This window comes from Periophthalmus magnuspinnatus, chromosome 1 (assembly GCF_009829125.3).
Source record: "Periophthalmus magnuspinnatus isolate fPerMag1 chromosome 1, fPerMag1.2.pri, whole genome shotgun sequence".
Classification (NCBI taxonomy): domain Eukaryota; kingdom Metazoa; phylum Chordata; class Actinopteri; order Gobiiformes; family Gobiidae; genus Periophthalmus; species Periophthalmus magnuspinnatus.
In genome coordinates this window covers 13063516-13076487 of record NC_047126.1, presented here as the reverse complement: position 1 = coordinate 13076487, position 12972 = coordinate 13063516, and the positions used below count along the sequence as shown (strand labels likewise).

The 12972-nt window shown below is 40.5% G+C and overlaps 2 protein-coding genes across 3 annotated transcripts; both read left to right on the top strand.

Annotated features, from left to right (window-relative positions):
- The first annotated feature begins 2139 nt into the window (after positions 1–2139).
- On the top strand, positions 2140–3986 carry gpr78a (G protein-coupled receptor 78a). The gene is made up of 3 exons (XM_033991923.2): positions 2140–3014; positions 3100–3213; positions 3560–3986. Exons 1-3 carry the CDS (start codon positions 2341–2343, stop codon positions 3810–3812), a joined length of 1041 nt encoding a protein of 346 aa, XP_033847814.1. The 5' UTR covers positions 2140–2340; the 3' UTR covers positions 3813–3986.
- A 1101-nt stretch (positions 3987–5087) lies between these two features.
- On the top strand, positions 5088–11752 carry cpz (carboxypeptidase Z). 2 transcript variants are annotated; one of them, XM_033972603.2, is made up of 13 exons: positions 5088–5323; positions 5609–5641; positions 5960–6011; positions 6516–6838; positions 7139–7354; positions 7947–8143; positions 9275–9436; positions 9852–10010; positions 10160–10295; positions 10539–10678; positions 10748–10847; positions 11057–11202; positions 11274–11752. In XM_033972603.2, exons 1-13 carry the CDS (start codon positions 5233–5235, stop codon positions 11472–11474), a joined length of 1956 nt encoding a protein of 651 aa, XP_033828494.1. In that variant the 5' UTR covers positions 5088–5232; the 3' UTR covers positions 11475–11752. The 2 variants fall into 2 exon arrangements, with proteins under 2 accessions (XP_033828494.1, XP_033828488.1); XM_033972597.2 differs by having other exon boundaries at positions 5089–5323; positions 7947–8182; positions 11274–11751.
- The last annotated feature ends 1220 nt before the right edge of the window (positions 11753–12972 follow it).

Genomic DNA, 12972 nt, shown 5'->3' with positions numbered 1-12972 from the left:
GCAAGGATTCAGATCAGAGAGACTCCTTTTAGATTAATCAACTGGATTTGAGCCCTGAAACTGGCAACCCGAATGAGAGACTCACGTGAGGCTACTACTTTCTGGTTGGATAATAGTCTTGAGAACAATTATAACATAAATTATAATTCTGCATTATAATATTTTAACAGTAAAAGCTATATTTGATTTTAACCTGTCTACCTCATATCTGGGAACACATGCAGGTCATGTCTGCTAATAAAAAAAATATAGAAATGTAATAATAAAACTAGATTTGCCATATATAGTAAAAATATGATATACTGATGTTTGTAAAGGTTTACTTGAGTGCAATGAAAGCAGCAGACAGGTTATGAATCCAGTCTTAAGTTGATAAGTAGCTCCATATTGTGTTGGCGAGGGCCGTGGGAATTATGGTGTTATGTAATTGGCATAAACGGAGTCACAAAGGCCTGAGGCGGCCATGACTGAGCACGATGTGGGACCTACCCCGTCTACTGCTGCTGCAAACCAGGCTCAACTCTAAAGTGCTCTTGCCTTTAGCACTCTCTCTGCCTCTTGCATAACAGTTTCTCTGGCCCCACCAACCCAAAGGAAACATGTGACCATTAGAAGAGTTCCTTCTGGCTTTTTCACTGTCCTTCTTCCCCCCCTCTCTTCTGCTTAGCACAAAAGGGTTTTCCCATGCACACGCTATAGAGACATTATGTTAACACATACACACACGTTTCCACTCAAGATAAAACTCCAACCTATTGGTCATCAACTGTAGTACTGTAATCTTCTAAGGGCCTGTTAATGATTGAATATAAACTGCTGCCTATGGGACGAGGGGGGTTGTAAACAGTGTAGATAGATGCCCCTCCATGCCCTTATACAAACATACATTATGATGTGCGCATGACAAATCCGAGCTAACCCACGCATTTAAACACATGCACTGAGGCTGCAGCAACAGCAGTACACATGCTTTAGCCCTGGTTTAGTCCTGGTTTACTACTCTTTTAGTCATAGTTACTTATTTTTGCTGTATTTATCTATGTTTATTTTTGTTTTAGTTTAACTATGGGTTCATCAAGGTCTTTTTCTAACTGGTTTGAACCAGACAGGCCCGGTCTGCTGCTTAGACCCAATTGAGGTCTGGCTAGTCCTTGAGTTAATTTAGAACTATTTTTTTCTGAGGTGATGCTTGGTGCCCAACTCTTGAAAAAGACTAGATAAAACTATCTAAACTAATTGCATATGAGATGGGAATGACAACAAGGTGTAGTCCCTATCCTCTTTCCAGCTGTCTGTCCTATAAGTGTCCTTTACTTTTAATCCATTTGTCCTGCACTCCACAACCCTTTAAACATAGAGCACGTGCAGTGCAAACCACCACGCATGTACCTATATGTGTGGGTGTGATCATTTACAGATGGGAACTTAAATCAACACACTGAAGTAAATGAGTTTTTCTTGGATCATTATTTAACTCTCATGGAGACATCAACACAAATCAGTACTGTGAAGTTCAAAGAGGGATGAAGTCAGCAGAGACTGTGTTGCTATGGAGATGAGTTCTTCTGCCTCTCTGAGCTTTACCTGCTGGTTTTGGTTTTGGGGTGTACACTGAATCACTGCTGTCATGGGGCCATGGTGTGTTGAGACAGGTCCACTACACAGTTATCTTTACAGGTTATAGCAGCAATTAAAAAACAAGACCCACCATCATGACATAAGATCTGTTTTGGTTTAGCTGTGATTCGGGGATGAGCCAATATAATGCCCCTGCTCGGGATTAGGCCTGTTTCAGTTGAAGTCATGTGGTAAACGATCAAATCCTTGAGAAGCTTGTCATGCCAGCACTGCATTATTTAGGCCGATTTGTCAATTGTGGAGGAATTCTATACAAGACATCACTCTTATTGTATGGGCAAACCTTGATTCTGTTTGTTTCACATCTATATAATATTAACTCCTGCTTGCATGAATATTGTTCATGTGGCGTCACATGAGCCAGCAACCGACTGCACGTGCAGGGCGTAAGGCACTACTAGCGAGAGGAGGAGCAGCGAGTGCGCATGATCAAATGTAAACACAGTGCACTTGCACATCCAAGTCCACAATTGCACTTCTTTTAACAAACGGACCAGACACCTGTAAAGTACAGGGAAAGGCTCGGCTGCAGACCGGCTTGCGTTGACCTTTCAGCACTCTGGACAGCGCTCTGCTCTTGTGCGCCTGTGGCATGTGCGCTGGAGAAGTGACCACTGGTGGTAACAGGAGCTGGAGGAGCGCACGAGCAACGGGCATGGCGGACTCTCCATCGCATCTTTCTGTCTAACTGTCGCCACAAGGATGAACATACCGGAATTTCTACTTCAAGTGTCCATCGTGGTCATAGCGGTTGTCTCTCTCTTGACCAACTTCTCGGTTGTGCTGTGTTTTACGCAAAGCACCGAGCTCAGGTCCCATGTCCCTGGCATCTTTATCCTAAACCTGTCTTTCTCCAACATCCTCCTAACTGTCATCAATATGCCCGCCACTTTTCTTGGTGTGGCTGAAGGCGATAAGCCATTCAGGGACTTGTTCTGTCAGGGCGTAGCGTTTGCAGAGACTTTCCTCACCACTAATGCCATGCTGAGTATGGCTGCGCTGAGCATGGACAGGTGGGTAGCGGTGGTGTTCCCTCTCAGCTACTCCAGTAAGATGCGCTACAGAGACGCTCTTCTCATTGTGGCGTACTCGTGGCTGCACTCTGGGACATTTTCTCTAACACAACTACTTATGGACTGGGGCGGATTCAGCCAGACGTACGCGTCCTGTACCGTGCACCTGGACACCGAGGCAGATTCACCGAGGAGTACCTTTGTCATTTTCACCGCACTGTTTCACTGCAGCAGCTTCGCGCTCTCCCTCCTGATCCTTTGCTTCGCCTACATCAAAGTTTTGCGGGTCGCAAGATTTCACTGCAAGAGAATAGACGTTATCACAGTGCAGACGCTGCTCCTTTTGGTCGACATCCACCCGAGGTAACTTTACTATGATGTATGCTGTGTCCTACAGTTTGGGGGGCGTTCACTGTCCAGTATTAATGGGACCATTTACTTTTGTCAGTGTGAAGGAGCGGTGTTTAGCTCAGCAGAAAAAAAGACGACAGCGCGCCACTAAGAAGATTTTCATCTTTATCGGGTCTTTCATCTTTTTCCTCTCACCTTATGTAATAACAAGGTAATATCCGTTTTATGTGTTTTGTGCAACAATAATGGCCCTGTAAATGCCCGTACAGTTTGATCCCGGTGGCTTCTGTAACAGGCTGACAGAGATGTAGCCTTATCTTATTTTAATTAATTTAATACAGTAGTAATAGAACAAAATTCTAAACTTTCTGGGGGATGTGTAATTTGATTATAAAGTTTCATTTCACAATTGCTAGCAGCAGTAGGATACAAGTATTTAGTATATGTGTTTGGAAGACATTTTTAGTGTGCACGGGGTTTCAGGTTTGCTGGACTCTGCCTTGTAAATCCACTGTCTGTTACATGTATGCAATAACTGTTTACTCTTGTTTTTGCAGACTGCTGGAGCTGGTGCCCTCAGTGCACATCCCCAGGTACTGGGGCATCTCATCCAAATGTCTGTCATACGCCAAGGCCTCCACAGACCCGTTTGTGTACTGCCTCCTGAGGCAGCAGTACAGGAGAGCTCTGGTCAGCGTCATCTGCAGAGTCCTGAGACAGGACCACTACACACTGTCTGTGCATAGTGCTCACAGCAGCACCCTGGACACCACAGAGGACAACTATGTCATTAAAAATGCTCTCACCTAGTTTAAATATGCAGGGTCAAAGGTCAGAGTAAGCCTCAGAGAAGTGCCTTGCTCAAGGACACTTTGCACTTGACTGTTAGCTGTGCTTTCATTGGGAGACTGTTACAGACACAAAACAATGTATTTCGGCTATGACTGTCTGACTTCTTCAGGTTTTTCCAGAGGGCTCCATTTGTCAAGACAATGCCAAGAATTACACTCCACATCTGCAGTAGTTCACACACACTGTATTAATAATCTTTAAATGTGTGTTTGAAGTATACCACTGTGTTTGCGACAAAGACTGCTCTTTATGTTTCTGTGAAACTGAAAAAATATATTTATTCAACTATATCTAAACTTATATTGGGTGTTTTAACACAGTGTGACTGTGGAAATGTGATTTGTAACGGCATCAACAATAAAGGCAGAAACCCACAAACAGTAAAGTCTGAATGGATCAATGTATTTTCTAAAGCTGTAAAAAATATATTACATATTAAAGGTGCAGTGTGGAACTTTTCTGGTGGAGGGTCCACCACTTGCTGGTCTCAGTGGAGATGTTGTTGGTTTGCCCTGATTGTTCCACAGTATTTCATTAAAGTTATTTATTTATCTTTATACAGGGGAACTCAATCAGAGCAGTTTGGCTCAAAGCAGAAAAAGCAGGTGACGCCATTACTACATCAGAGATACAAAAAGGCACCACCCAATGGCGCTATCAAGTACTACAACAGTAATGCATTTGTAATACTGTTACACCACCAGGTCATGTTATAAGTCATGTCTGTGGAGAGGCAAGCTCGCTCTCATTAAGAATATAGCCTATATTTTTTCAATGTAGTTTTTAATGAGGAAAGACACCTGCAAATGAAAGTTTAATGTAATACCGTGGAACGCTCGAGGCAAAGCAGTTGGATTGTTTGAGATGAGCAAACACTGTGCAGATCCGATCGTTGATACTTGATGACATGTCACGGGTCACATAGGCATCAGAAGATCATGTATCAGTCTTCATCTTCCATAACAAGCGACAAGTTCGTGTTTGTGTTGATGGAATAACCTCAATCAGCAAAGTTCCAAAGTACATCTTTAACTTTGAAATAAATGTTAAATTATGTTGTTAAACCTATGCAGTCATCACAAACTTCCGATGCTATAAGTTTAAATGATTATTAATAACATAATATGAAGTAGAAAAGACTGAGCCCTGTAGGCCACGCAGCTGTGTCTCAGACAAAGCGCAGCGCAGTGAAACCTGATCTCTGCTGCTGTAAACGTAGGGCGCACCGCTTCTCTGGGGTCATGGATGCTCTGCGCACACAAAGGAAGGAACTTTCCCAAAGGCGGGAGGTAATTATCAGCTTTGAAGCCGAGGACCCAGAACTACTGCCTTCAACTCTGCCACATCACACGCCGCAAGAGTCAGGTCGACTGCAGCTATGCTTTTACGAGTTCTGCTGCTCTTTCTATTGTTGACCGAGAGTTGGTCCGCTCCCCAGCGACCGTGCGCTCCGGAGGATGAGGTTTTTGGTAAGGTAAAGGTCAATGATGACTGAAATCTTGTTCTTGTGCAATGTTAACAAAAATAGCTTTACATTAGATAACTATTTTCTTGAGTGAAATGGTGATTTTTTTTTTCTTAAACAAAGGGGATATTATGTTGGGTGTAGCCTTTATGTATTTGTATATATTCTAAACGTATCGTATAAGTCGCATAAGTTGATGTTGTCGAGGCACACAGAGACTTTTGTTTGAGCCTCGTTTGGAACATGTCGCCTCCTAGTGTCCTGTGTTATGTGTCTGTTCTTTCCCCAGGAAGATGCAACAATAACGTGAATGAAGAAACACGTAAGTATTTTAATGTTGCTTCTATGTATTTACAGTATTAAGATATTTGGACGACAAGCTGTGCCCCAGAATCCCATGACCTTTGTGACTTAAAGGTAGGTCTCTTGGGAAATACCAGTGCAGGATGTGACAAGCCTGGCCATCTGAGGAACTGGTGAAGGGCACCTGGCTACATTTCTTTCAGACTTGTATTTTTGTCTTCAAAAGCCCCAGATTTATTGCACCACATGTTCCATAACTCAAGTGTATTTTACAGTTTTATTTGTGCAATCACCACATGTTAAAGAAAACTCTAACACCGACTCTTTCTTTCTCCAGCTAAATGCACAGAGATGAATCTGGGCTATTGCACTGATCTGGAGTATTCAAGGTTTGTTATTGAAGCTGCTTTCAAAATGTAATATAAGCAGTCCCTTACATACACCAGTGAGATGCTACAATCACCTGCCTCATATGCAACTCCTCTGATCAAGGTCACATTTATTTATATAGCACATTTAGTCTCTGCTGCACAGTCATCTGCAAAAATAACATTGTCGTGTGCATTAGGATCATGTCTTGCATCGCTGACCTTGCTTGTTTATGTATCAGTGTTAATTGTTCAAGTTAAGTAGGGGCACATAACTTGGAATGTTCTGCAGTATGGCATTTTGAGTAAGAGTTCAAGGGCGAAACACACCATAATCTTTTTTGAGATGCAAATACAGGAGCCGATGCAATAACATTTTAGACAAAATTGGATGCTTTGTTTAAAATGTTTAAACTAGCACCATACTGACACTAATACACACCATGAAAATAAATGATGTACTAGATATACTAGTCTTTATTAGGACGTTTTGTTACCATATTTATACTTTTATAATTCTTCCAGAACCATATTCCCAAACATCCTGGGACATCGGTCTAGAGTTGAGGCAGAATCAGGAGCAGAGTACCTCCTGTTGAGTGTGATTCATGGGTTGTTGAACGGCGAGTGCTCTCCTGAGATCCGCCTGGTAGGCTGCTCTGTTCTGGCCTCTCCATGTCAAAACAACCGCATGATCAGACCCTGTCGCAGCTCGTGTGAGGCGCTGAGGAAAGACTGTGCTCATGCCTTTGAGGGCATAGAAATGGCCTGGCCCTACTTCCTCGACTGTGACCGCTTCTTTGCCAGTAATCAGGAGGGCTGCTTTGATCCTTTGGCTGGACTGAGAGGTACAGCTGACTGCCATGTTTTTTGAAATACAATGTTTCGAATTAAGTTAAGACTGACTGTTCATACACAATAAATTGGTTATGTATATATATATATATATATATATATATATATATGTATGTATACACAAAAGATAACTAACATTGTAGTGGTGATATTGTGAAAGACCTAGGGGAGTAGAAGAGTAGTTGTAGTCACACAGTAATTGACAAGTAATACTAGTAAATATATTTTATTTTGCACGATAGTTGTGTCTCTTGAATCGAACTTTTGGATGCTCCTTCTTTGTCTACTTCTAGCCAGACAAGAAGTAGCTCTGTCCAGTCTTTCACCAGAGGAACCCAGCACTATCATCCAGTTCACATACACATCAAACGCCCAAATGTACAACCTCCTCCGAAGAACTGCAGCCAAGTGCTCCCACATTTCCCACATCTACAGCATTGGGCGTAGCACCGAAGGTCGAGACTTATTGGTTATTGAGTTCTCCAACAACCCAGGGAGACATGACTTATGTGGGTATAGTAACAAATACATTATTAAAACAAATTGCTGGGTTTTAGATGACATCACAATATTCTATTGGACGATGGATCAAATGTTACCTGGCAAATCCAGAATGATCTCTCTCTGTATTTTTTATACAGACTGATATTAGTCTGGTCCCCAGGTCCTCTGTTGCATCTCAAGTACAGTCAAATGTGATCAGATTTGGGGGTTTTTTCAGTAACACATGAAATTATATGAAAGGAGCTCATTGGTCACCTATGATTTACAAATAAAATCACTTCACTCACTGATTCTGCAGAAATCTGCAATGGTTTTCAGCCCCCTGTGATATTTTTTACTTTATTTTTCCAATACCGATGGGCCATGCCTGTCCCTGATTGACTAATCTACCTGTCAATCACATCCATTTGAAAAGATGCAACAGAGGATGTGGGGACCAGACTGATATCAAGCTGTATTAAAAATACAGAGTGAATCATTCTGGATTTGCCAGGCAAGTAATCAGTACAGTTTGTAGTGATACATGTTGAACTTGGATAATCATATGTTAAATTAAGGTTATTTCTTTGTATTTCTAATCTTTTCTTTACGTCATAGTGGAGCCAGAGGTCAAATTGGTGGGCAACATGCACGGTAATGAAGTTTTGGGCCGTCAGCTGCTCATATATCTGGTCCAGTACCTGTGCTCTGAGTACATTTTGGGAAACCAGCGCATCCAAACCATCGTCAACACCACACGCATCCACCTGCTGGCCTCCATGAACCCAGATGGATATGAGCTGGCTGCCTCTGAGGTAGAAGATAACAGTGACCCGGAGCTCAGCAACCATGAAGTAAATATTGTTAACAACACATGAGACAAACCAACAATATCCGCTCTAACTGAACTGCAGGGGGTAGAAGGAAACACATTTACTGTATGTTGAAATATGTGATTTGATATAAAATCTCATTGCTATTGTTGCATTCAGATGTTGATATAATATGCTATATATGGCATAGAAAAGTGAATGTGTATTTCTTCTTCCTCCCACCTATGTGTCTGACAATTTTTATTATTATGTGGCAACTGGTCAGGAGAGTGACTGTTAAATTGTGGTTCTCCTGATGGAGATTGCACTGCACTCTTTGAGCATGACATTTCACCTTGCTTCCAATGTTCAGTTTATTGTGTGTCATGATAGTGCTATTCAAATTTTGATTTCAATACTCAGAAAAAGGCTTGATACTCAGTATTGATTTTGATACCACTTATTATTGTGAGTTACTCACGAATACTTCAAATGAGTTCAAATGAGTATCTAGTTTTGATACTTGTTTTGGTATTAGCTAAAACAAGTATCAAATGATTACAAGTATTGATCTGTATCTGGGTACAATACTTTTGACAGCCATAATGTTGAGTAAATGGGTAAATGGACACTGTCCATCAAGTGTATGTTCACTTAAGGCTGGGCTTACTGTAAATTCAGACTTAATGCCTCTTCTCATTATAAACATCAGCTGCCAAGATGCTGCTGTTTTTGTATGACACATACTGTACCTATAGTATTCATCTGGCATATACATTTACTGCATTATGTATAAAAAAATACTACCACCTAAAATGCATGCTATTTTAACTACTGTATTTAAGTTTTGTTAAAGTAATTGTTTCACAATGAAGTTCTAAACAGCTGCATGTGCCTTATAAATTCTTTGTTGCTTGATCTAATGACGGATATCTGGTCTTGTCTTTATGTTAACAATGTAATTAATAATTAAGCGTGTCTGTTTGTGTACGTACTAATTATTAATGTTGTCTACTCATGGTGTGGTCAAAGTTTACTAATAGTACTACTAAAAGTACTACTAATTATACTACTAATATGTCTGCAGTACACCCTCCTAATAAACCCAGTTGTCTGAATTGACCCTTGCTTCAGGGACACTTGCTCAATGGTTGGACGAACGGTCGGACCAATGCACAGAACATCGACCTGAACAGAAACTTCCCCGACCTCACCTCTGTCTACTACAGGAACCGCCGAAGCAGACACTACCGCACTGACCACATCCCCATCCCTGACGCTTACTGGTTTGGCAAGGTAACACATGTGCTGTTTGTAAGGACAGTTTAATGACCTTCCACATAGGACTCATAAGGTTTTAGAAATGGTATTGGAGATTTTGGACAGTATTCTCAGATGTCTGTATTGATCTGATAGTGAAAATGTTACCAATATTTGGCACAATTTTTTTTTTCCTAGCTGTTTTTGTGCTCATGTGTCATTTCTACTTCATTCAAAAGAGATATCTGATGCACTGAGAACAGACTAAATATGGAAATATGGAAATTAGAAAAACGGTTCACATAAACATGTTACACATTACTTTATATCCCAGACAGATACATTTTATTCTTATTTTTGAAAGTGAAAAGTTAACACACACACACATCAGACCATCTCTTTAGAATTTTGTTTTACTTTAAAGAGTGTAATATATCCTTTTTGGCTGTAGGTGGCGCCAGAGACTTATGCTGTCATGAAGTGGATTAGGTCGCTGCCTTTTGTGCAATCTGCCAGTCTTCACGGAGGAGAGCTGGTGGTCTCTTACCCCTTTGACTTCTCCAGACACCCCCATGAGGAGAGGATGTTCTCACCCACACCAGATGAGCAGGTTCACATTCCCCAACGCAACCTGTGGTCCCTTGTTTGCTATATGAATTTTACACTGTTTTTCTGGTTATTTATGTTGTTGTAAGGTCACATGGTCCTGTACACTTACATATCTTTAGACCCAGTAACATTTATCTTTCCCACTCTCAGATTTTTAAACAGCTGGCCCGTACCTATGCTGATGCCCATGCCACCATGTCTAACAATGACACAGACAGATGTGGCGCCTCCTTTTACAGAACCGGAGGCATCATCAATGGAGCACTCTGGTACAGTTTTGCTGGTGGTAAGACAAAAATACATGTATGTTATTTAAGGGTGCATTCACACTTGTTTTGGTTTGGGCTTATTTTGGGACTGGCTAAAGCCCTAATGAAGATTGGGCTTAGTCTAGTTCTAGCCCTGGTTTAGTTCCTGATTCAGTCCCAGTTTTGTCCCATTTTTATGTGATGATTATGAAAGTATGGGCCCTAAATGTTAAAAAAATATACTTGTAAGTCACTGAATTAATGCATCTTATTATCCACAGGTATGTCAGACTTTAATTACTTGCACACAAATTGCTATGAGATCACAGTGGAGCTTGGCTGTGACAAATTCCCGTCAGAGGTGGAGCTATACCCCGAGTGGAAGAGAAACAAGGAGGCACTGTTAAGCTTTATGGAATCTGTAAGTTAAATACAGAAAGAAGCGTGGTTTGTGTGCGCATTTTGATCAGTGCTTTTACCTTTCAAACAGGTCCATAGAGGCGTGAAGGGAGTTGTGCGAGATCTCGATGGCAATGGAATAAAAGGGGCGACAATTTCGGTCAGGGGAATCAGGAAGGACGTTACAACAGGTACGTTCAATTTATTCAATTTGATTTTTGTCTATTGAAGTAGCGTATCATTTTAAGTAACACCTGAATTAGTATTGCTAGTTTTAAATTATATCTATATTGTAAACAAGTAGCAACTGTTTCTTGTATTGCTATGTAAAACAAATATTCCACTAAAGTAAAGTTCTTAGTGCCTGATATCCCTCTATCCATCTACTCTGTTCTTTCAGCTGAAGATGGAGACTACTGGCGTTTACTGAACCCTGGGACTCACATCTTGACTGCCACAGCTAAAGGCTTTTCTAAGGTCACCAAGAGGGTCCACATACCACACAACATGAACAAAGCGGGGCGCGTGGATTTTGTCTTGGAAAAGGTATTTGCGGCATCTGAAATATACACATTGCTTTTAAACATTGCATTAATTTGACCTCAAACTTTGTGTAGGTGCCGGTAGAGCCCGATATCGATGACCACTTCTTCCCGACAGACGACACATGGGACAGATTTGATCCATACAATAAGTTTGAGCGAGTTACTGAGCCAGGGTTTGGAGAGGAGATAGAGAGGCAGGAGAAACCATGGTGGTGGAACTACTTTTCCCAGTCTGGAATCACACCTCCAAACTGGCTCCTCCGACATGTTTAGGCCCAGTGTTTCCCTGAACCATGAGGTTTTTAAAACAATCACTGCTTTGTAATTGCATAATGGACTGTCCCAGAGCCAAAGATACCTTAAGAGTTATAAAATGTTGCACTTACCAATACATTCTGATTAAGTATGATGCAAATTGATGTGCTATGGCAGCTTTTTGGTAATTTTTATAGATGAAAAATAGGTGGGGAATGATGAAGGGGGATTTGCTTACTTAACTGAGCGTGTAGTGAAGAGTTTCCTATTTGTAAGCTGTATAGACCGGCTTTGTTGTTTTTGAAGTAAAATATCTCACATTCATCAGTGTTTGTATTTTTATTGTTCAAATGTATTATTTTTTGGACTATGTAGTTATAAAGAGGTGTTACATGGTCTTTAGTGAAGAAAATTAGGAGATTTTAATCTTTTTTTTATCTTAATCTTAAGAATCGATTTCTAGGCATGTGTATTTTATATATTTTTTTATTTAAAGGGCCCATATCATGCTATTTTCTATTCTATGTTTTTGCCTCATCACAAACATGTGTGGAGTTGTGTTTTGTTTCATTCCCACATGTTTAACACACACACTCTGCATATTTAAATGATTTACTTTCTCCAACAGAAAACACTGTTCCACATTGTGATGTCATGAAGTAATACAGGAAGCGCTCCACTGTGTTTTTAAATTCCATACACCTTCACTAAATTCATTTAGATGATTTTAGCCCTGGAATTTTCAAGCTCTGTGGAACAAAAGGTAAAAGGAGCTGTTAACTTGAAAACTACCACTTCATAACATCACAAGATGGAACAGAGCATTTTGAGGTTTGGAGCTGTAAACAGACTAATAATAAAGCATTACTCAAACATGTGTGAATGAAACAAAACACAAGTCCAGGTATGTATTTGATGTGGTAACAACATTATAACATGGTTAAAATCTTACAAGAGTCCATTTTGTGTATTGTGCCACCTTTATAAACTCACTTTGGATAAAATAAATACTGACCTAATATAACCTATTTTTACCAAGCAGGTCAGAATTATAAGTTTGTATGGAGTCCCAAATAGTTAGGATATTCTAATGAAAATTTTTAACATTAGTACACTAGTTATGCGTCTGCAATCCGCTAGGGGGACCTAAAGCACGTGGGTTTCATGATGGTCATTGGACTGGGGCGCCCCTGTGATTCAGGTAAATCTTTACCAAATAAATTAAGTTATATAATTATCTGCGGATATTTTACGTCTCTAGAATGAATGAAAATATAAGTGTGTTCTTAAATAAACAGATGTCTCAACACGTAGGACTACCTAAAATGAATTTAGCAATAGCCACAGACTACATGTTTTTGGCTAAGGTGTGCTACCAAAGCTAACCACGAAAAAACAAGGAAGTTCGCATAAATTACTCATGTGCAATCACATGTGCAATCATTGTAGCCTGCTACGTGTTTTTACATTTCTAATCATGCAGTGTTTCAATTTGCTTGATTTGCATTACCAATAT